General features: G+C 46.6%; 1 protein-coding gene across 6 annotated transcripts in view; it reads right to left on the reverse strand.

Moving 5' to 3' along the window:
• CSNK2A1 (casein kinase 2 alpha 1) overlaps positions 1-24554 on the reverse strand; it is a 125232-nt gene that overhangs the window by 46559 nt on the left and 54119 nt on the right. For 4 of the 6 annotated variants that reach the window (XM_085619552.1, XM_085619553.1, XM_085619554.1 and 1 more), the window contains 4 exons: positions 20402-20503; positions 20119-20169; positions 19623-19682; positions 19172-19255 (listed from right to left, as the gene is read on the reverse strand). In XM_085619552.1, coding sequence (XP_085475678.1) covers positions 19172-19255; positions 19623-19682; positions 20119-20169; positions 20402-20503 — 297 coding nt within the window. The remainder of the gene's footprint in view (positions 1-19171; positions 19256-19622; positions 19683-20118; positions 20170-20401; positions 20504-24554) is intronic. The other 2 variants (XM_085619556.1, XM_085619557.1) reach the window with 1 other exon arrangement.

Genomic DNA, 24554 nt, shown 5'->3' on the forward strand with positions numbered 1-24554 from the left:
TGTCAACAAATTTGCATTTGGTTTACTGGATAGGGATATTTTAGGGTGTTCTTACTGCAGTCTTACTTATTGAATTAGCCTAGGGAGGACATCACAGGGAGTAAATGGACTTTGATTAAATAATGTTAATACAGTAACCTCTGCTGTGAGCAAAATTTCCTTCTTGGTCTCCTGGTTCGCACTCACATCACAACCCCACTGCTGACCTTAAAGCAAGGGACTGTACATCAGACTCCAAGCACAAGATGTGAATATGCAAGATGTTTTAGTAAACCCAACTTCCACATAAGTTAAAAGGTATTTGCAACCTGTATTTCTCACACAATGAATAGAACTGCCTCGAGTTTTCAATAATCCCAAACAGCTGCTCAGGATAATATACTAGTCTGCATTCCATTAAATTGGACGGTCACTCAAAGACATCTTGAAGATGTTCAAGAGACGTTAGATCCCATTTTAGAGCCAATCAGGTCTTGTGGTCCAGTGGATTAACACTCACGTCAGGAACCTGTTGGAACCTATGGTCACAGGTTCAAATGCCAGCGGGGAAAATACGTTAGAGGGCCCCTGAGAAGCTAAATGGTAGGGGAGGAGGGCAGGGGAAAATCAACATAAGAAATAACAGGACCTCCCCCATATATTTTTTAATCGGTAATAACTCCCAAAAATAATTGATGCCTCATTCGATCACAAAGCCATAGAGAAATAACTTTTTAAACAATTTTATTTTTATATAAGCAAAGGTATAAAAAAGAGACTAATACCATGAACAAAGTTTCAATATTTTGCACTGACAAAATGCCAAGTAACGCCCACAGAGAACAATGATGTAACCAACAATTTTTTTATATATACAAATAACACAAAATGAACTTCATATATCACAATACTACATGTGAGACACATACAAAAAACATAAAAACAAGCCACCTAAAAAGAAAAGAAAACAAATCTCAATAGTAACACAAGTTACTCATATCAATAAAAAAAACACCACAAGCGCCGACGCGCGTTTCGGGGTGGACCAAAGAGTCCACTGGATCCTTCGTCAGGGCGCATAAGAAGATAAGCAGAACAGTGATCTATGTTCTCAAAGGAATCTTTTTAGTACATTAAGACCACGTGGAAAACAGGGCTTAGAAACAGGGCTTCTTGGCAACCCAGAGCATACTCAAACGGCTTCTGTGAAAGAAAGAAATGAGGCAGACAATAAGCCGATATATAATAATTAAAAAAAAAACAGTAATCTATTTCTGTCGGAGCAGACCATCACCGAAAGAGAGAACTCGATAAAGGAGCCAGAATGGACAGATAGAAAGTGCACTCTGATAGTCAGTTAAGAAAAAAGTGTATTTACAACGTGAAGATTACTGCCAAACCAAGGAATACACCCAAGTGATACGAAATGAGGACAAAAAGATGCAAAAGGTGTGAAGTGACTTAAATGGAGATCCTGAAGATAAAAGATAACCAAGAGAAATAAGCAATAACAAGCTCAACGCATATTTACCCACTGAGTAGAAGAGTAGCTATCACAGACCAATTAGTAAGGACAAAAAAGTAACAGAGCCACAAAAGTGGATAAAATAAAAATATATAAGAAAGTGAACCAATTGGAGATCACTTGAAAAAATGGGTATTTAAAGGAAACCACAACTTACACAGAGACTACAGGTAACGAAGATATAAAGAGGTAGAATATGAAACCATAGCTGATCCTGGATGGAATACAAGCAAGCCTATCCTAAACAGATAAAAAACTAAGTAAGTACCTAGACATCTAACTGTGAAAACAGACATAAAAAACTGGCCACGAGAGATCATAATAGAAAATAAAGCTTACTCTTAAACGGAACTGAATAATGTAGCATATGCGCAATGATCGTCACTTGAAAGGGATCAGAGAAATCCAAATAGGTGCAGCTGCCCAACAAACTGATCAGGTACGAGCAAGAACTCCTGAAGGAATAAACGGGAGACTGAGTAAGGGTCCTGAGATATATTATAAAGGAAGTAAAATAGTGCGGACCCAAAGCACAAATGAAGGCTTACTTGTAGTTAAGATTAAAAATGGCTTAGTTGCGTGGTAAATGCAAGGCTGTCATCGCCTCAAAGATGAGGTCAGTTTACATACGGATGCCCACCAATCTAATAAGACAAACAGAGCAAATAAATAAGTGAAATAAAACATAATACCCGGACTGTCAAGATGAGGAACTCCCGTTAGTTCACTTACTTGTGGAAGGTACACGGTTTGGAAACGAACGAAAAAACGGCCCGATCACTGAGGCAAGCGCTGTTGAAGGCTTTAAATCCCCGGTTCAATTACCTACACCTGGAGGACCACGTGGGGGACGTATGCGGCCCAACGTCTGGAAAGTAGTTTATTAGCCGCCATCTTGGGAGTATGCGAGTACAGAGAAACGAACCGCTCGCATCTCCAAAGGAGGAACTTTCGAGTAGAATAAGCTAATACGAAAGCAGAAATAAGGTCCTGAGTGATAAAACACAATGACAATTAAGTGTTCCAAAGGGACCGAGGTCTTCCAAGGAAAAAATGAAAAATAAAAAAATAAAAAAACTGACTATAGAAGAAAGACAGATGGTCCATGCTACACAAGCAACGCATAAAAACTAATAAGAAAAACAAGCTATAGGGATATAAGAAGGAAAAAATTAATTAAGATATTGGATAATATGCATTGCTAAAACAGACAAACAGTGAAAAAGAGAGAAATGTTCAAAGACCAAAGGCTGGGAACTAGTCTGGGAGTGAAAACACATCTCTCATACGGGACGATAGGGGCTAAAATAGTTAACGAATAAATGATGATGAAAGGCAAGGAAAACTCACCTACAGAAAAAAGGAATGGGGCCGAAAAGTTCATAGTAGAGCATTCTGCCAAGGACAGTATTCATTGAGTCCAATGATGGCAGTACGTAGAGTGAAAATCCAAAACACTTCTCTCTCACCTCTGAGGCCATTGATATTTTTATCACTCTGAGTATGTACTTTTTCAAGTATCGTCCAACTGAGTTCATTATCCGCATGTCTGTGGTCTAACCAATGTTGAACGAGAGGGGGCCCCTCTTCGTTTGTTTTTAATCGCCAACTTATGTTCGCTGAAACGGATTCTGAATTCTCTGCCCGTTTCCCCCACATATCCCTTATTGCAGGGACAGAGAATGAGGTAGATGACGTTGGCAGATCTGCAATTGGTCATCTCTTTGAGTTGGAATGTATGTTTTCCCCATATTAGTTCAGAGGATACAATGGCAGTGCTGCAGACCAGGAAATTACGTAGATTTCTGTTTCTCCGAAAGGCAAACATAGGTCTGGGTAAAGAGGTATTCTGCTGACCTGAATTCAATATGTGCCATTGTGAGCAGATGATCTGACGTAGTTTGTTATTAATGGTTGAATGTCTAGTGACACAAACCAGTTTCTTCTGATCTTTGGTGGGTTTATCCAAAAAAAGGGCATCTCTGTTGTAATACCTTGCTCTTTTATAGGAGTCTCGCACCAGTCTACGGGGATAACCGCGAGAGAGTAATTTGTAGCGGAGATCCTCCGCTTGGTACTCAAAGTTTCTGAGGTTGGTACAATTTCTCCGTAGTCTCAAGAATTGGCTGAAAGGAATACTATCTCATTGACTACGAGGATGGAAACTTTGGTATTGAGAGCGAACATAAGTCTGCGATTAAAAACAAACAAAGAGGGGCCCCTCTCGTGCAACATTGGTTAGACCACCGACATGCGGATAATGAACTCAGATGGACGATACTTGAAAAAGTACATACTCCGAGTCATAAAAATATCAATGGCCTCAGAGGTAAGAGAGAAGTGTTTTGGATTTTCACTCTACGTACTGCCATCATTGGACTCAATGAATACTGTCCTTGGCAGAATGCTCTACTATGAACTTTTCGGCCCCATTCCTTTTTTCTGTAGGTGAGTTTTCCTTGCCTTTCATCATCATTTATTCGTTAACTATTTTAGCCCCTATCGTCCCGTATGATAGATGTGTTTTCACTCCCAGACTAGTTCCCAGCCTTTGGTCTTTGAACATTTCTCTCTTTTTCACTGTTTGTCTGTTTTAGCAATGCATATTATCCAATATCTTAATTAATTTTTTCCTTCTTATATCCCTATAGCTTGTTTTTCTTATTAGTTTTTATGCGTTGCTTGTGTAGCATGGACCATCTGTCTTTCTTCTATAGTATGTTTTTTATTATTTAATTTTTTATTTTTCATTTTTTATTTTTTCCTACGAAGACCTCGGTCCCTTTGGAACACTTAATTGTCATTGTGTTTCATCACTCAGGACCTTATTTCTGCTTTCGTATTAGCTTATTCTACTCGAAAGTTCCTCCTTTGGAGATGCGAGCGGTTCGTTTCTCTGTACTCGCATACTCCCAAGATGGCGGCTAATAAACTACTTTCCAGACGTTGGGCCGCATACGTCCCCCACGTGGTCCTCCAGGTGTAGGTAATTGAACCGGGGATTTAAAGCCTTCAACAGCGCTTGCCTCCCTAGGATCCGTGATCGGGACTTTTTTTCATTCGTTTCCAAACCGTGTACCTTCCACAAGTAAGTGAACTAACGGGAGTTCCTCATCTTGACAGTCCAGGTTTTATGTTTATTTCACTTATTTATTTGCTCTGTTTTTCTTATTAGATTGGTGGGCATCCGTATGTAAACTGACCTCATCTTTGAGGCGATGACAGCCTTGCATTTACCACGCAACTAAGCCATTTTTACTCTAACTACAAGTAAGCCTTCATTTGTGCTTTGGGTCCGCACTATTTTACTACCTTTATAATATATCTCAGGGCCCTTACTCAGTCTCCCGTTTATTCCTTCAGGAGTTCTTGCTCGTACCTTATCAGTTTGTGGGGCAGCTGCACCTATTTGGATTTCTCTGATCCGTTTCAAGTGACGATCATTGCGCATATGCTACATTATTCAGTTCCGTTTAAGAGTAAGCTTTATTTTCTATTATGATCTCTCAAGTGGCCTGTTTTTTATGTCTGTTTTCACAGTTAGATGTCTAGGTACTTACTTAGTTTTTTTATCTGTTAAGGATAGGCTTGCTTGTATTCCATCCAGGTTCAGCTATTGTTTCATATTCTACCTCTTTATATCTTCGTTACCTGCAGTCTCTGTGTAAGTTGTGGTTTCCTTTAAATACCCATTTTTTCAAGTGATCTCCAATTGGTTCACTTTCTTATATATTTTTATTTTATCCACTTTTGTGGCTCTGTTACTCTTTTGTCCTTACTAATTGGTCCGTGATAGCTACTCTTCTACTCAGTGGGTAAATATGCGTTGAGCTTGTTATTGCTTATTTCTCTTGGTTATCTTTTATCTTCAGGATCTCCATTTAAGTCACTTCACACCTTTTGCATCTTTTTGTCCTCATTTCGTATCACTTGGGTGTATTCCTTGGTTTGGCAGTAATCTTCACGTTGTAAATACACTTTTTTCTTAATTGACTATCAGAGTGCACTTTCTATCTGTCCATTCTGGCTCCTTTATCGAGTTCTCTCTTTCGGTGATGGTCTGCTCCGACAGAAATAGATTACTGTGTTTTTTTAAAGTTATTATATATCGGCTTGTCTGCCTCATTTATTTCTTTCACAGAAGCCGTTTGAGTATGCTCTGGGTTGCCAAGAAGCCCTGTTTCTAAGCCCTGTTTTCCACGTGGTCTTAATGTACTAAAAAGATTCCTTTGATGAGAACATAGATCACTGTCCTGCTCATCTTCTTATGCGCCCTGACGAAGGATCCAGTGGACTCTTTGGTCCACCCCGAAACGCGCGTCGACGCTTGTGTTGTTTTTATTATGGATATGAATAACTTGTGTTACTATTGAGATTTGTTTTCTTTTCAGCGGGCTTGTTTTTATGTTGTTTTTTGTATGTGTCTCACATGTAGTATTGTGATATATGAAGTTCATTTTGTGTTATTTGTATATATAAAAAAATTGTTGGTTACATCATTGTTCTCTGTGGGCGTTACTTGGCATTTTGTCAGGTCAAATGCCAGCGGGCCCACGTAGCCTTTCAGTCTTAAAAAAAATATATATATACTATTACAGAGTTAAGTAACATTCATCCATTATCTGGCAACAGCATTAGGATGCTCCCAACCCTCCATGGGGTTGTGATGTGTGCTCAACAAATAAATCGGTTTACTTACAGCTTAAGGGTGGTACTGTTCGGTAGTAAATTGAAGAGAAATGAAGCTTCAGAAGTTGACAACATGCAGTTTATACATCAAAATGAAGGGGAGGGAGAGGATATATTGGGCTTGTCCTCCAGAACAGTATCAAAATACCATAACAGTAACCCAGCAGTATTATGCCCCCCGCTAATGCACCAGCAACCACCTGAGTACCGGGGACCACCACAGGGCCATTATCAGAATTACACACAACCAGTACAGGACTTTTTCCCCTTTTTTTTTTTTTTTTTTTTTAAGGCCAGGGCCAGGGACGCCAGAAGACAGAATGAAGAAGGGAACCCATGTACAATGGGCACCCACACCAGAACAGGCAAGAATGACCACCAGGAGCACAGATTTGAACAACCAGGCAGGAACGAGCCACCGAATAGCCTAGTGGTAAACCTATCACCCAGAGTTCTCTCAGCCCCACAGATGGGGGTACTAGAAAACGGTCTAGGGTTTGTCCCAACAGCTAGTTTGGATAAATTCAAACTCAGCTGTGAAGTGAATGAATTCATTAGGAAAATAAAACTGAAAACCGTTTTAAAAGGAAAACCACAGCGAGATGTACAAACAGGAGGCACAGGCATAAGAGTAAAATACTCTTTTACACCACCAACCCCTACTATACCAATAGAGATCCTTCCGTTCGAGAAAGCGGTCCTGAAAGATATTGTGGAGATTGACCCAAAACTATACGAGTCTTTCACAACACAGCGAGAGAGGAACAGACAGCAATACAAGAACTATCCAAGGACAAGAGCATAGTTATAAAGCCAGTCGACGGGAACAACAGTCATCCAATTCATTGAAGCCCACAGAAAGGAATGTTTAAGACTGTTGGGAGACAGGAGGAACTATACACCACTGACAGACGACCCTACAGAGTTTCTCAGACTCTGAATCACAAGTATGATTGAACAGGCTATGGCACATGACTGGATCACAAGGAAGGAAGGAGAATTACTTAATAAAAATCCAATAACCTTATTTCTACACGATCCCAAAAATCTACAAAAGACTGGATAACCCACCAGGGCGACCAATAGTGTCAGGGATGGGATCAATCCTGGAACCACTTTCAAGATTTGCGGATGTCTTTCTGAAACCTATTGTCCAAAAGACTGATACATACCTGAAGGACACCCAGGAAGTAATTAACGTCTTAAAAGATACACAGTACAAACCGACACACATCCTTAAGGGTTTAGATATTGAAAGCCTGTACAGAAGCCTACTACACGGAGAAACCCTCAACATAATCTAATAAGTCCTCTTCGAAGAAGAATGGATTTTCCAGACACCTAGGAACGTGGCGATGGATTGTTGTAAGTGGGCTCTCGCCCAGAATTTCCTCAAATTCAAAGACACTTTATTTACAACATCACAAGACCAGTATGGGAAGCACCTTCGCACCAAGTGTAGCTGGTCTCTATGTACATCACCTGGAAAAGCACAGAATACTGGGACCTCTCAACCCTGTTTTGAAACACAAATATATTGGTGATTTGTGAGGGAAACGAAATTACAAACTTTTAGAGCTGGCTGATTATACAAAATGAGTTCCTGAAATTCATCAATGCTATGAACAGGGAGAAACTGGTGTTCCTGGATCTGAACATAGTAGCGGACAATGGTACCTTGAGAACTACTTCCCATGAAAAGCCAACAGCAAAGAATGCCTTCTACTATACGACAGCTTTCACCCTAGTCCCCCGATGAAGGATTTACCTTTCGGACAGTTCCTGAGAATAAGAAGGAACTGCTCTGAGCTAGGGGACTACAAAATACAAGGCGACCGGCTCGCCTGCAAGTTGGAGACAAGAAAATACCCTACAAAGATAGTCGCTCGGCCCAAAAAGAGGGCACAGAATAACAGGGAAGCCCTTTTAGAACGCCCGGTACGAAAAGGAAGAGACCCCAATCTGCATTACCACCTTCAGTATGGTGTCCAACTAGTGACAAAAATCATCAAACATTGGAGCATTTTGAATAGTGGATCTCTCTCAATACCACGCCCTATGTTTTCTCACAAGAGGAGTAAAAGTCTAAAAGATATGCTGGTCCACACGCCCTTGTGACAACAAAAAGACCTCAGTTGGGTTACAAGGTACTTTAGCACCAGTTATGAACAACTACCTATGCAGGAACTGTAGTTTTGGCCACCTGGCCAACGAAAACGGTGGTCATGAACAACGAAATGAGTTGGCAACTGAGGAATTTTATTAACTGCAACACACAAAGAGTACTGTACCCGATATTGTGTCCCTGTAATGTACACTACATAGGGATGACAACAAGAAGGATTAAAACAAGGATCTGCTAACATCGCAGCAAGTGGAGATGTGGCCTCGCCACCACAAGTATGTCGACATATTATATGGAGCAGACCTATACAGCCCATGATTATCAATGGATCATTCTTGAGCACATTAATGAAACCAAGAAGGGGGCGTGGCTTGGACGCCAATGAGGACGGTCGTGTGAGCTGAGGGCTCCACGCTGACCCCACCGTTTATCCTGTAAGGGGAGCCGGCCTGGTTTTCCTGTACCCTGGGGGGAGGGGGTGCCTATAGGTGCGAGGGCCTGATCGAGAGTTTAACTCCCCGCTGCCGTTGGACTGCGGACCCGAGAACAGAGGAACCCAGACTGCGCACGTTGAAAATGGCAGGCGTCTCCACCAGCTGAGTTGCTGAGAAGGGCCGGATGATGGTGTAACCTGGTACCTGGAGGAGTGTGTGATTCCCCCCCCCTTGAAGGTGGCGAGGGCTGAGCACCTGTGGTGGGGGACCTGTAATCACCCGTACGCTGAACGGGAGGTGGAGACGGTGCCGACGGCGCGGCTCCTAGGTGGACTTGAGGAGCGCCCGACCGCAGTGGTAAGAGACGCAGCTGGTGGGGGAGCACCGGGCCGACTGCGACCTGGCCGGCAACTGGAGATCGGGTGAGCGTTCCATGCCGGCGGCTCATGTGCGGGAGCTCTTTGCAGTGCAGCCGGCATTGGGAAGCGTAAATATCCCTCAAGACCGGGCGGAGAGGGCCTGAAGAGCCGCGACATGGCGGCCTGACAGCGGCTGGTGTTTGAGACCAACCCGCTGTGTAGCCCTGTGCTGCCCTGAGGACTGGTGAGCTGGGACGACGCCCGCTGCAGGGTGCTGGGGGTACCTGGCTGCGGGGGCTCTGGAGGCTGGCGGTGAGGTATGGCTGAGCCTGACTGCAGATTTGGCTGCCGGCCGGAGAAAGGATTTACCGGACGCTCCGGCATAAGAAGACTGCAGAGGTGGCACTGCTTAGGGGTTGCAATTGGCCCTCCGTGCCCCGGTGAAGTTTAGGTGAGATGTACCTGCACAGTGGGAGGCGCACAGAGGAACGGAGGCACACTGCAGAGCCTTGAGACTGGGGAAGTGGAGGACCGGCCATTGGGGGGTGATTTGGTGAACAGCGACGCTGGCGGACCAGAGCTGTCGCCCCTCGTGGAGTGAGCCGACCCTGGGATAGGACTGGGGCGCCTGGCTGCTAATTACCTGTTGGCCCCTACTATCTGCGGAAACTGGCCTCTGGGGGTCTTGACCTGTAAAACCCCGTCGGGCTTTATCTGGCATAAGGGTCACTGGCAAGTGACCCTTATGGGATGGTACTGGGACTGGAGCACTATTGTCTGGCGGCTGGACGCTTCACCTCCTAGAGATCTGATCAGCTGGGGAGCCTGCGGGAGGCAGAGACGGTCGAGGACCCTCCAGGGACACGGCAGACGACACAGGATGGCAGTTTGGAGAATCCATATCCTTGTCTGGGAGTGGAACCTGCACTATAGACATATAGGAGGTGTTGTAGGGCGGGATCGGGCCTGGGGCCCTGGTTGCCTGTCACCCATGGGGAAGCTGTGATGGCGACAGGGGGAGGGGAGGGGGGGGGGGGTCTCCCCCGGAGCAGGAGGAGGATACTGCGGAGCAGAGGAAGCAGGATGTGGCAGGCCCACACCCAGAGGGTCTGATGCAGCAACAGGTGGACCAAATACTTCGAGCTATCACAGACACAAAAGAAGCACTCCACCAAGACATTGCCCAGGTGTCGCTGGGGCTTCTCCGGGCAGATCATGCGTAGCTGGTGGATCGAGTGAAGCAGGCTGAGACTACATTGGAGGTCCTGTAACCCTCCCAGAAAGCACTGGATATTCAAATGGGGGGAAGTCACTCTCAGGCTACAAGTGCTGGAGAGGAGAGCTGAAGATGCTGAAGGGCGTAATAGACGGAACATACGAGTGGTGGGCCTACCGGAAGGAGTGGAAGGGGACAGCATGATCGACTACCTGGAACAGTGGCTGCGCACTGAAGTTGCTCCAGTGGGCCTGTCACCATTCTACACCTTGGCGAGAGTGCACAGAGTGCCGGCCCGCCCGTTGGCAGCTGGGAGGCCGCCCAGACCTGTGGTAGCCCGCCTGCTCCACTATAAGGACAGGGACCTCTGGCTACATAAAGCGCGCACCACAGGCCCCTATAAAGTGGACAATAGCAATGTGTCGCTGTTCCCAGACTACACTTTTGATGTACAGCGTCATCGAGCCTAGTTTCTGCCGGTCAAGAAGGCCCTCCAAGACAAAGGCATTCAATACTCTCTGATGTTCCCGGCACGCCTGAGGATAATACTGGATGGCAAGACGTTCTTCCATAATGACCCTGACGAGGCCTGGAACTGGCTGGAAACGTACCGAGCAGAGACTAGTGAGGCAGGAGATGGTAAGGAACGGACTACGGAGGCGCCACAAACGCACCGTGCCGGACGCACCAGCCGACGACGTCCCAGGACGCAGAAGCCTTCCACAGGCGGAGAGGGAGCGGTCTGCAGCATTGCAGGCCGTGACAGATTTCTCAGGCGAGTGGAACGACATTGCTGGGAGCGACTGACTCCGAAAAAGGATCCGAAGGGACAGACTCTTGGGACGGATGCAGGGAGTGTCACTACCACACATTACACTGGGGACCGCAGATTACTTGATGCCGGAACTTCTGCAGTGATTCATGTGAATAGTAAGGGGGGGGGGGATTGGTGCTGTTGCCCTGGGGGGGTACTTGGGCGGGACACGGTTGTTGGGCGGGAGGACATTTACACCATGCAGTTGCCCCCGCACTTGGGGACCCTGCCGGGGGTTCTGAAGACTCTGTTATAGTGGGGTTGGTGTTTGGACACTGAAGCTGCAGACCAGATCTTGTTGGCGTAGGGCTCCCCCCCTTAGTTTCACTCCCAGATTGAACCCCTGGTAGCTACCAGTGGGGGTGTTAGTGGATTGTTTGGATGGATACTAGCTGTTTAGATCCTGTTCTGGGGAGGGGCGGTGGGGAGTATTTGGGGACTGTTATTGGGGTAGTTAGGAGGGGTGGTGGAGAGAATTTGGGGGTTGCTTTTGGGGTAGAGTCACCGGTGTGCCAATGCAGGGAGTGCAGTTGTGGAACAGGGATAATCTGCACAATGGGGACATCACCCGAGTTTAAATGCATTACGTGGAATGTACGGGGGATGCATACGATGTTGCGACGTCATAGGGTCCATGCTTATAAGGTGCTTAGAGGGGTACAGATAGCTTTTCTCCAAGAAACCCATATGGACCGAGTTGAAGGCCAGGCCTTGCAGCGCCGATGGAGGGGGCAGCTTTTTTATGCAACGCATTCTGCTTTTGCTAGGGGTGCACTGGTTTGGGTGAGGGCGGGGGTTCCCTTCCAGCCGACTCAGCAGACAGCGGATCCTGAAGGGAGGTTTGTGGCCGTTATGGGGCAGTTGGATGGAAGGGACGTGACATTATGCAGTGTGTATGCCCCTAATGTGGAACAGAAGTCCCATTTTGCTCGGTTATCAGGGAAATTGGCGTCATTCCTAACCGGTTCAGTGCTCTTAGGGGGAGATTTCAACTCTGTCAAAGATACTGAGATGGTTAGGTCACATCCACCGCTACCCCAGGTGCCCATACATAGGCTCTTGAAACTCCGGAGGGATTGGCAGGCTGAGGGGGGGGCTGATAGAAAAAATGGCGCGCGCAACATATGGGGGAGCAGGACTTTTCTTATTATTCTGCCCTACAGGATTTGCATGTGCTGCTCGATGCAGTGCTGTGTTCCCCGGATGTTCATGCGTTGGTTCGCCATAGTGAGTACCTGGCGAAAACAATATCTGATCATAATCCGCTGCTCTTGGTGCCGAGATGGTCTCGGGGAAGGCCTGCAATCCCTACCTGGCGATTACGCCCAGAGGCATTAGAAGACCCGGTGTTTCGCGCAGAGGTGCAGGAGGGTATAGAGCATTATTTCCTCGAGAATATGGGGACGGCTTCGACTGGCTCTGGCGTGTGATGCCTTCAAGGTGGTGGTGCGGGGCTTACGTATTGCCAAAACAGCAGGGGTGCGGAGAACGCTTTTGCAGGATATAGAGAGGGAGGAACTGCGGCTGCGCAGGGCGGAGAGGGTCCACCCTGAGAACCCAGGAGTACAGGCCAAAGTCTTAGATGCGAGAGAAGGAGTGGCGACGCAAGTGGAGAGGTTGCGCTGTTTTGACCATAAAGAGTATTTGGTATGGGCACACGCGGAGAAAGATATGGTGAGCTCCCTCCTGGTGTGGCTGGCCAAACCGGCACCGAAAGGTACGCCAATCCTGGCTTTGTCCACCCCAGCGGGTATACCAGAGTATACCCAACAGGGGACTAATGAGATGTTCTTGGCATACTATGCGGATCTATACGAGTGTAAGTTGCGGGATACAAGTGACAGATTGAGTGAGTTCTTGGCTGAAATACAACTGCCACGCCTTGAGGAAGACCAGGGGGATACGTTGGGACAGGAGATTACAGTGGGGAAAATACGTAGCGCGATAAAACATATGGCACGCAAGAAAACCCCGGGGGCAGATGGCCTACCGATTGAATTTTACTCGACATATGTCGATATCTTGGCCCCCAAGGGCTGGCGGTTTATCGGGAGGCCTGGGATTTAGGGAGATGGCCAGTTTCTACTCGTGAGGCTATCATCATCCCGCTGCTGACACCGGGTACGGACTCATTGTCTAGGTCGGCCTACCGCCCATTATCAATGTTAACAGGCGATTATAAGATTTTGAGTAGGATTCTTGCGACCCGGCTTCTTCCCTACATGGCGCAACTGGTCCATACTGACCAGGCAGGCTTTATCCCGAAGCACACTACCGCGACTAATGTGCGACGCCTTTTATGGACTTTGGGAGAGGACCATAGTGAGACCCCTGCTGCAGCGGTTCTCTCGGTTGATATTGAAAAGGCGTTTGATAGCCTTGAGTGGCCGTATTTGTACCGGGTCCTTCACGCGCTCGGACTTGGGGACTCCTTTGTGGAGTGGACTGAGCTCCTTTATAGATCGGCGACAGCGCGTGTGTGGACGGATGTGACGATCTCCTCGGCTTGCCGGGCAGGGCACGCGACAGGGATGCCCGCTCTCCCCGTTGTTTGCCTTGGCCATTGAGCCTCTGGCCTCCCATGCCTGGTTGGGGAGACATTATCCCAGTTTATACCTCCGCGGGGATATGCAGTTTATTTCCCTCTATGCGGATGACTTGTTAACCTTTCTTGCGAACACGAATACGGCTTTGGAGGGAGCGCAACACTTGCTTCATGTGTTTAGGCAGTACTCAGGATTGAGGGTGAACTGGGCAAAGACCTGCTTGTTTCCGGTGGCGCCGGCTGAGGTGAACCCTTTGCAGGTGGCGGGCATTCGCTGGGAGCCCCACTGTTTACCTTACTTAGGCACCAACATTTATCATACTTCCGAGGATTTGCTGGAGGGTAATTTGGAGCGGGCCATACACAGGGGCAGTTTGGCGTTTTGTAGTACGTTGCAGTTATCTGTAGCAGGACGGGTTGCGCTCCTGAAGATGGTGCGGCTTCCGCAGTTATTGTATTATTTTCGGATGTTGCCGATTTGGGTGCCGGGATCCATCTTACACCAGCTCCGCTCTATGGCTGGGGGATTTCTCTGGGGGACAGGCAGGTGGCGGGTCGCAATGGCTACAATTATGCGCCCAAAAGCTGATGGGGATATGGCAGTGCCGGATTTTGAGTGGTACTATTTGGCAGCACAGCTGCAGTGGCTCACCCAAGCTGTGGCTCGGGAGTTCCGGGGCCCGGATGGTCCTGAAGGACGGTGGGTCCCACGCTATATCTTGTCCTTTATAGTCCTTTATAGTGCTTCATTAGAAGATGCGTCTTGAACCGCTCACTGCTGAGGTTGAGCTGGAACCGGAGCCAGCGCCGGGGGATTCACCCGCCCGTATGCCTCAGAGATACCGCTGGGTATGTGCATGGCAATCCTCGCAACGCGGGGATTGGACAGCACTGGCTAACTGGGAATACAAGTACTAGGAGACCTCTACGAAAACGAAACCCTGTTGTCATTCCAGGCCCTGCAACATAGATAGGATCTCCCGCGCGGGGATTATTTGCTGCGCTCGTCTCGGCTATGCAACGCTACTGGGGGATGGGACTGTCGGAACCACAGACCTCACTGGCATGCCAATATGTGGTAATGGCTGCGGGGACCTTTAAGGCTATTACGTGCCTTTACAGGCGCATGTCGACTGAGGCTTTGGAACCATTGCGCGTGTTGCAGGGGAAGTGGACCTTGGCAGGAAAATTCCCGAGAGGACATGGGCTCAGTTGATTAGAAGAGCCTGGAAGAGCACGAGGAATGCCAGATTCCAATTGGTGCATTTCTATGTCCTGCATAGAGCGTACTTGACACCAGCTAAGCTTAATCAATATTTCAAAGCGGCGGCCGCTCAGTGCCCGAGATGTGGATTAGAGGGTGCAGACTTCCGGCATAAGATGTGGGAATGTACGAGTTTGGGAATGTATTGGGAGAAAGTGCTGGAACTGCTGTGTAGCATAACCGATCGTACAATAGACCTAGAACTGGGTACTTGTTTACTGCACTGGTCCCCACATACCGCTAAAACCAAAGTGACAAGTACATTTCTAGACTTGGGCCTCATATTAGCCAGTGTGGGGAGATGGCGGCGGAATTACTCAGGTGGGCGCGAAGTGAAGGTACAATTAGGCTGCAGCAGGCCATACGTACTAATAATGAAAAGGCACAGGAGGCGGCAAGGGCGTGGGAAGCCTTAGTTGCAATATTGTAGGCTCCAGAACCAGGTCCTGAGGAGGGATCAGTCTTGGAGGATCAGGGGACCCCACTTACGCCCTAGCACAAGAAGAATTAACCAGGGCATGCTCAGTGGAACGAGTGGTGATCTCTACTGGAAATCTCTCCCCTGTACTGCATAAGTGTTGATCGACATTGTTACTATACTAGATTCAGATGGACCTCATTGGTTATAATGCATACTCTAAGGCACACCGGTGGCAGGGGAGGGCTGAGGGTACAGAGGGAAGCGGCTTGAGATGTATTATGCTTTCATTTATGTATTTGATATTACAATGCTGCTCTTTGTCGTTGGTTGTTTGAAAATCAATAAACTATTTTTTTTAATTTATGAAACCGAGAACTCTGAATCAAGATTGTTTGAAAGGGAACAGCGCTGGGTCTTTAGAATTAAAACTCATTTGGAGGGTTTAAAATGACAACATCCCCTGGAACCAATTCATTAGATAGGATCATCACTTCCTAGAGGCAATACACTGGATGAACCGTGACGCCCCATGTTGGTACGAAAATGTATCCCTAAACCAAGAAATAGAAAATTCATGAGACAATACACCACCATCTGGAGGCTGATATTTCTGACCCATAAATAAATTCATTTTTTAGTGACCGCTATTGGACGGGCAAATATTGAACCACAGAACAACCTACGCTTGTTCACTTGTACCAAATGCCCAATTCATATCCAATCAGTCGTTTTCCACAAAGAAAATACATCAACAGATATGTGGATTAGTAGTTTTTTACATCCCCAATGATAATGCCTGGAGATTCAATAACTTTTTTTTTTTTTAAAACACTAATGTAACCGAGAGGTTGTTCCATTTTTGTCCGCCATCTTTGTTTGGGAATAACGCAATCTAGTCGTCCAGTGAGTGCGAGGATGCTATGCAGGTTATTGTCAAAAGTCAGGATGACACAAGCTGTGCCCTGTCACTGAGTTTCTTAAAATCACGTCTCCACTTTTAGGTGCCAATTATGCCGAAAATTGAAATATTGAACACATAGGAACATACATACAGCTCCGAGGCTGTAAACTCTAACCCTACATTTGTTTTTACGCAGAAACAAAAGAAAACGTTCGCCAGTTAGGTGGTAGAAGTATATACACCTTCCAGTTGCATGCAATGAGTGTATTGTTATGTAGCAGGAGTAGTACTGGGGAACTATAATCATTGTAAATAATTGTTTCCCTGTGGTCCTGATGAAAAGCCAATAGGAGCAGAACTTGAAACATGTTGGTCTTTTAGGAAACCGGGTACACAACACCCTAATTCCCTACCCCCCCCCCCCCCCCCTCTGTTTTTAATGATACCGCCTAGAGGTCTGAATAAATAGGTTAAACCTACTAAGCAGGCATTTTTAAGACACACAAGCCCAAACCCCCCTACACATATTCCTACTTTTTACACCCTCTCCTTTATCATTGTATAGTCTTGAAAGTGCTTCCATGCTTTCCGTAGGTCACAGCAAGCCCTGCTTTGTAGCGGAACGGGATGGACCAGATGCTGAAGCATGCCACCAAGAGTGAACCCTGGTGGGTGAGGGTTTTACAAGAAAACTTAGCTTTTCTCCAGTTGAGGGTTACTTTCCTTGGTACTGCTGGGTTTCTGTGATGGTATTTTGAACATGCAGTTTATGGCAACTACAACATTTAAAAAAATGTAAAATAATGAGACAAGAAAAACATTTGCTTTGATAACCTGTTCAACGAACAAGCCAACGTTTGACTGCTGAAGGGAAGACATATCTTTGAGGAAGAGTAACTTTCAAATAAGAAATATTTGGGTTTTCTGTTTTTTTTTTAGTTGTGAATTATGGTGGATTTTCAGTGTTTTCAAAAGTTGTAAAAAGTGTTTCACTTTTTTTTTTAACAGCACAAAAAAAAAAATCACTGCTGCAATGTATCCAATAGCAAGAGCATAGGTTTAATTTCTTTACTTTTTGTTCATTGCTTTGTCAATTCTTCCCTCTTGCATCTCACTTCCATCTATGTTTACCTTGATTTTTTTTATTTCATATAACTTATTTCGTACACCCCTGTCACTCTACTTTTCTAGCACTCAAACTGCTCTTCCCAGTAGGTCAATTCAACAAGAATCTCAAAGATGTGCCTGACTGAGATATGCAAGATTTAACTGCAGCAGATAAAAGGTTGTTGGCACTCAATACACTATCCTGCACTGACTGACCAAATGAATAATCTCTACATTAGACAGCAGGTCTATAACTAAGGAATTAAAATGCATATTGTGGCTATGTGACCCTGGGCGACAAAACTGTGCTTTCAAGTAAAAACAAAAATAAATTTGCAAGTGTGCTGACCTCCACTTAGAAACCTAGGGAGAACAGAGCTAACCCAGAAAAAGTCTGCCATGATCCCAAAATGGCAGGGACGGGTGGTGGATCTAGGTCTTTGGGGGCACTAGAACATGGAGAACTGCAACAAAATCTTTTTTGGTGTCTTACTACAAGAATCGAGTGGCCACAAAGAGGAGACTTCTTTAACACCATAGGGCACCAAAACAGTATAAAGCGGTTTGTTTCCTCTGAAAAGCGAATATTCAAGCAAGGTGGAGACTTAACACTTAGTAGAACTAAAAACTGAAAACCCCCACATTTTCAGCAGCCATTTGCATCAGACAAATCAGATAACAAATGAGTAGAAAGTACACAAGAGGAAAAAATCCTCAGATATTCAATGCACTTTGTAATGAAGCAACAAGTTACAAGGCAGAAAAGGGTATTTTTTGGCCAAAGGTCAGTTCATTGAGCTTAAAGCAGCGAAGGAAGATGCGGAGTTTGAACAGAATGGCTTCTTTCAAAGGCAGTCCTCACTGGGACAAGCTTTTTTTTTTCCTAAAGCCTTCTGGGAATCACAAGAGACACTACTGTTTCATTAGAAAGAGGAAAGAGGACATTTAAAAGCACACTAACTCTTTAGGCAGGTGTAAAAGAAGCACTACTACCCTGCTTCACAATGACCCCCCCCCCCCCCCCCCCCCCGGCCTAATTGATTTTATAGAAGAAGAGCAGATTGTTACATTTAATCTGCAATGACCATAAAAATCACTGAAATCGCTACAAGGAGTCAACTCAATGTTTTTTTTCCTCAGACCGAGAAAAATATTCGGAGATTAAGCACAAATACAATGATTGGCAAACAAATGTAAAGAAAAAATACCCTTAAAGTACCCTTGAAAAAAATGTGATGGGCCTAAAATACTGGCATTAACAACAGAAGAGGAAACGTGCACATGAAAGGAAACTTGATTCTTGGTGGACCAACAAAAAAATGCATAAACTCCAAAACATTGGCAAGTATTTTTAAAAATGCAGAACCCCTCTACACCAGTAGGTATTGAGTGCAAACAAAACTTAAGAGTAAGCCATGCAGCAGATTCTGCCTCCTCACTACTCCATACACCCAAGACAAACTAAGCCTGCTGTTCAGCCCGCTCACACTGCTGCTGCAGGGGTCAGCAAATGAACTCGGAGGAAGGAGCATTAGATGAGTGGGCTGTGCCTTTCATACAGTGGGTCATGGTGTAAAAAAACTGATCAGAACTACACAATCACAAAATCGAGCTCTGTAAGAGATTTGTGGTATGACCAACTGCCTCGTAGCCAAAAAGGCTTTGTTGTAAGCGTTTTAAGTGAGCCCATAGTCCTGGCCACTGTAGATCATGTTCAAAAAGCTATCATAAGGAGAAACTAGCCAGACTTAAAACCCTGCCAGAATCAGACCCACTCCCAGCATTTGCTTACCTTTCTGTGTTCATGATCAATCATTACATTGTGAGGTTTGACGTCTCTGTGCATGATCCCCATGCTATGACAATAATCTAGAGCCTACAGAAAGCAGAGGAAATGCAAGTTAAAACAGGGGTAAATGGCAAAGCAACACCCATTTACTTAAAACAACCAGCGTTAACACTGTACAAACATTTATACTTCTGCGAAACAGCAACACAATAAAATAGAAAAGACTGCCATCGTGTGATTTCCAGCAACGTAAATAATACCCCATGGAGAACTTAAACTTCCCCACAGATGGCTGAGGTAGAAGGTCACCCATAACAGAGCCCTGGAAGGGTACACTCCAGGGTCCACAGGGCAACACAAAGATGACAATCAAACTACATCACTTTAAGTAACTTTACAATACACTTTATGGCAGAAAGTATGGCCAACATAAAGTAGGCAAAGCCACACCTACCTTAAGAATCTCGTACATGTAGAAGCGGATGTCATAGTCCGTTAAAGTCTGATACAGCTGCTGTTGGAGGGAAACGTGACACTTCAGTGAGCAGTAAAAGTACTTTTCACTTTACAGTTCCCACCTGCTAGGGCTCTACAGATTTTAGATCCTTGGCCCAAGCCGCTAAAATTTACAAAGCAGAGTTTACTCTCAGATTATAGCCGATAGTGGAAACGCAATCACAGCAGAGAGTTTGAGAATAAAGTTTCCAATGCATTACAGTTAACTGCTCTGGGTTCATCGCAGTAGAAGAGTGATCTCAATACTGGAAACGAAAGCAGAATGCAAACTGACAGCTGCTTGTCCAAGTGTACCCTCTGAAAAGCTCGCTTCATCCAATGAAATGCCCTGGTGGACTCATAGCTGCCACCATCATTAATTCCACAAATTGCCCGAGCACCTCTAAAAAAGAACATTTAGCAGAAGGAAGCATTACTGCACCACCACACTATACCTTAAAGTCTGTGTTGTTTACGTGTTCGAAGACGAGGGCTGGAGTTCGGGACTGAAAGATTAAAAGAAAGGTCAGTCTTTTCACAGGGCTCATTTCTACAGCTAGGAGAACCTTGCGTTTGGTCACAGAATAGGCCAGACCCCCTTTTGAAATAAAGCCCCTCACTTAAACACATTCCACCCACCTCCAAAGCATGCCCGAAAACACCCTCGATATTACACATGCCTTTAGATCCAAGACAAAGCAAACTGCTCTCCTCTGCACATCACTCTCTCAGACTTACCACTGGGTCTTTAACTATATCTGCCAGCGTTATGATGTTGGGTCCACCTCTGAGGTTTTCAAGTATTTTTATTTCACGCTTTATTTTCTTCTTTTTTACTGGCTGTAAATAAAGAAAGGTGACGAGTAATGAAAGTGTTTCATGCTATCCTCAGCAGGTGAATGTGTTTAGTCATAAGTGTCTTAACAGCATTATTCCATTCAGGTGAGCTAGTAGTCGATGCGAGTATGGCACGGTCTGCCAAATCCTGCTAAATGCATGCACAGAAAAAAAAACACACGGAAAAAGCATGTTTCCTGAATCGGCATGTCCAGCCTTCCTTACACTGGCAAATACAAAGCACATGCTATTTACGTCTGTGGTTACCATGTGCCTGCCAGACAGCAATATCTTGACTGCCACTCAAAGGTCAGGCCTCATGATATGGATTACAGCAGAAAACAGGCCTTCCCGAGCCTCCGATAGATGCTTCGTCACACAGGCAGTGTCATTACGGGGAACTGGTCAATTTAGACATCAGGCAGGTTTAGAAACTGGTCAGCCTCAACAAATGCTAGACTCACCCTCCTCATCTACACTAAATCAAAACAGTCCTCGTTTACTAAGAAGATACTAGAATTTCAACATGCTGTTCACACGGACTTATTCTTCAAAAGACACCTCAAACATTTGAATGTGTGGTGTTTCTATTAGTTTGTCTGACCCACGTGGCAGCAGGCACTCCTCACCTAAACAAATAACCAAAGGCCTCACACAGTGCAGTTTCTAATAGATGGGAATCTCTCCCTTCATCCCTGGCACGCCTGCCTACTACTCATTTTTTCACACAAATCCAACATTATTACACTTGTGATACAATCTATTCCCCCGGTGGCCTGCTCTACAGAGGCCACAGAATGAATAGACTGGTTGGTGTCTGAACTCCACCGCCATATTGGACCACTACTGGACAGTGAAAGACGGGATCACAGCTGCATAAGCCTTCAGGGCTTCCAGTACAGGGGGCACTGTAGAAACACCCCAAAAATCACCCATATCTCTAGGAATTAATGCCTGCCAAAAACCAAAATGCATACCCTGCTCTAGAAAGGATTTGACCAAGGAAGGTTTCCTATTCTGGTTCTTTCTTGAGGACTGATGGCACCCTTTGCTCAGTGTTGGGCTTCTCTGAATGGGAAACTAAGTCAGTGGCTTAGGAGCACGGCAGGTATTGAGGAGGCTAATCCACCAATATTTAGCAAACACCACCAACAGGAGAGCTAGAAATAGGTCTTGCTTTGGCAAACCTGCAACCTTTTTTTGGTAACCACCACAGAAGAGAATGTTAGAAGCAAGGTGTATTTCTCGGAAGAATGGCCATACAACCCTTCAGTAACTGGGGTGGGGTGTTCTAATCCACCAATATTTTGCAAAGAACACCAACATGCGAGCTAGAAACAGGTCTTCCTTTGGCAGATCTGCAAGCTTTATTTGGCAACCTCCACCACAGAGGAGTAGAAGCGAGCTGTATGTCTGAGAAAGGCCATACAACCTTTCAGTAACAGGGGAGAGGAACCTGAACCATTCAAAAAGAGCACAACACATTAAAGAAATTTCACTGTCAATCAAGCTATTTTATTTTACGTATTCGAGGCGAACGGGAGGATGAACCACAGATGCAGCATAGGGAGAAGGACCAGACTGACTAGCATTCCCATGTCACCATCTTAAATACTCTTGCCACAATTCTTACACTGGCCACAAACTTGAGCTCACCCAGAGATGGGAAATGAGTGAATTTCGCACACAAGTGTTGGCAACATTGAAACATCTAAATTCAGGATTTGTTCCCAGCCGCGTCTCTCTAAGGGAACCGGTATAAGAAAATTCAAAGTCCTAGTCATACCCACCCTTTCCTTTTGTAGGATGTGAAAACTGGGTCTTTGTGAGGACCAATGAACACCTCTATTAAGACAGCACCCATGCAACCCCTACCGCGAAGGCAGAAAAGCATGCAAAGCATCTCTCCTGAAAGATTACTTTGAATTTAGGCATGCAATTAATGAGCCAAACTTCCCAGAATCTCGGCTCGGAGTGCGGCAATGTTTTGAGGTGGCCACCTGTGAGGGCAGCATTGGACCACCTGGCGTCGTGGGCATCCGCGGCAGTGGCCTGCAGAGTCTTGACCCCCGCCTGCGTGCATGATGTTGGACACGGGTGGCCCCTTCTGGACCCGAGACGCGGCCTAGGCGGGGCTGTGGTCGACGACGCGGGAGACTCACTGGGCCAGACTCACTGGGCCTTGTGACACCGCGCCTGCAACTAGCCCAGCCGTATTCAGACTTGCGGGAGGACCCCAGGGGCAGCCATGAAGAGAGACAAGGGCGGTGGGTTCACTAGACATGGCCCCATTGATAAATTCACCAGTCCGGGAGCGGCGGCTGGTGCTGCCGGGGGTCCGCCGGAGGCCATCCCGGCCCCTATGGAAGCCATCACCCAATCAAGGGATATGCTTGATACGAAGATCGGGGCGGTGGGTCGGATGTCACGCTGCTGCGACAAGATCTGCGCAACGCTGTGTCTCGCATCACAGAAGCTGAGACCCGGATCTCTGGAGTGGAGGACGATGTAACCATACTGAAGCAAAAAATGGCGAGCATCGAAACGATCCAGAGGGGCTTGGCACTCCATGTGGAGGATGCAGAAGGGCGGGCCCGACGAAAACCTGAGATTCGTGGGTTTTCCGGAGGGCTGTGAGGCAGGCAACATGGAACGCTTCCTCACGCAGTGGTTAGAAAGTTGGCTCCCGCCGGACGCTATGTCGCGTTGCTTCGTCGTGGAGCGGGCCCACCAGGCACTTATGCAGAAACCGCCGCCGGGAGCTCGCCCACAGCCAGTAATAGCAAAGCTCCTGAACTATCTGGACCGCGATGCCATCTTGAAACAGGCCCGGGCTAAGGAACCTCTGCTGTATGAAAATGTGCGCATCTTAATATTTCCCGATTATACACGACTAGTACAGCAACAGCTCCAATCGTTCATGGCCGCGAAGGCCCGACAGAGACCTTAAACTCTTGTATGCCCTTTTGTTCTGTGCTAGTCTACGAGTGGTGTACCAATCCCGCACACACTTCTTCGACACCCCGGAGGTCTTTAAGTGGACTGACGAAACAGTGCGGGTGAGGGTGCATACGCCGCCCGGCACGGAGTCGGACTACTCCTCCGGAGAGGTGGCCTAGAAGGGTCCCAAGGGACAGCGAAAGAGGGGTGACAGGCGGTCACGATCCCGGAGGCGCTCCTTGTCTGGTGGAGTCTCTGCTGGAGGGGGCCCCTGAGCATGGATGCCGAATTTTGGAACTTTGACACTTGGGGCTGGCTTAGCGCTGGGGTAGTCTTTTGTTCATCATGTTCTTTGATATATACTGGTCGGGGGTAACCACAGTGTGGGCTGGTTCTCTGCCGGTCTCGTGCTGGTTGAGATCCCGCCCGAGGAACATGGGCTGTAAGTTGGGGATCCATTGAATGGGGCGGTGCCTATTCCCCCGTTGGGGTTCGGGTACTCGCCCCACCGCGACAGATGCTTCAGTGTTTTTGAGGTATGAGGTGGGGGTTGTTTGGGGGGGGGGGGGGTAGTTGTCTTAGGTTCTGCGTCGCACTTCCGCTTTGGGCTCATTGCTCTCTTCATACACACGACCATGGACCCCTGTCGGTGAGGTGGGTGGGTTCCCTCCCCTATGGCTAGCACGTCTTCAAGGGATCCGGCAGTCCCGGGTACTCTCCGTATTATAAGCTGGAATGTGCGAGGGGCCCTGGACAAAATTAAGCGGGGAGCAATAGTGCATCAGGCTAAGAGGGCTAGGACTGATATCCTTATGTTGCAGGAAACACACCTCATGGGAACGAAGACACCCTGCTTACAGCGATTGGATATCAACAAATCTTCCATGCAGGATTTGCGAGGGGCTCCAGAGGGGTGGCGATTTTGGTTCATCGCAGGGTCCCGTATATACATGCGCAGCAGTGGATTGACTCACAGGGACGGTATCTATTTATTCGGGGTACGGTTGGGGAGGTCCCCTTGGCTTTAGGCTGTGTGTATGCCTCCCCCCTTGCAGTGGTCTCTTGTAGAGAAGCTACTGGCCCTTTGAGCAGATATACCTGATGTGGTCTCTGT

This window comes from Triturus cristatus, chromosome 7 (genome assembly GCF_964204655.1).
Source record: "Triturus cristatus chromosome 7, aTriCri1.1, whole genome shotgun sequence".
NCBI classification, from domain to species: domain Eukaryota; kingdom Metazoa; phylum Chordata; class Amphibia; order Caudata; family Salamandridae; genus Triturus; species Triturus cristatus.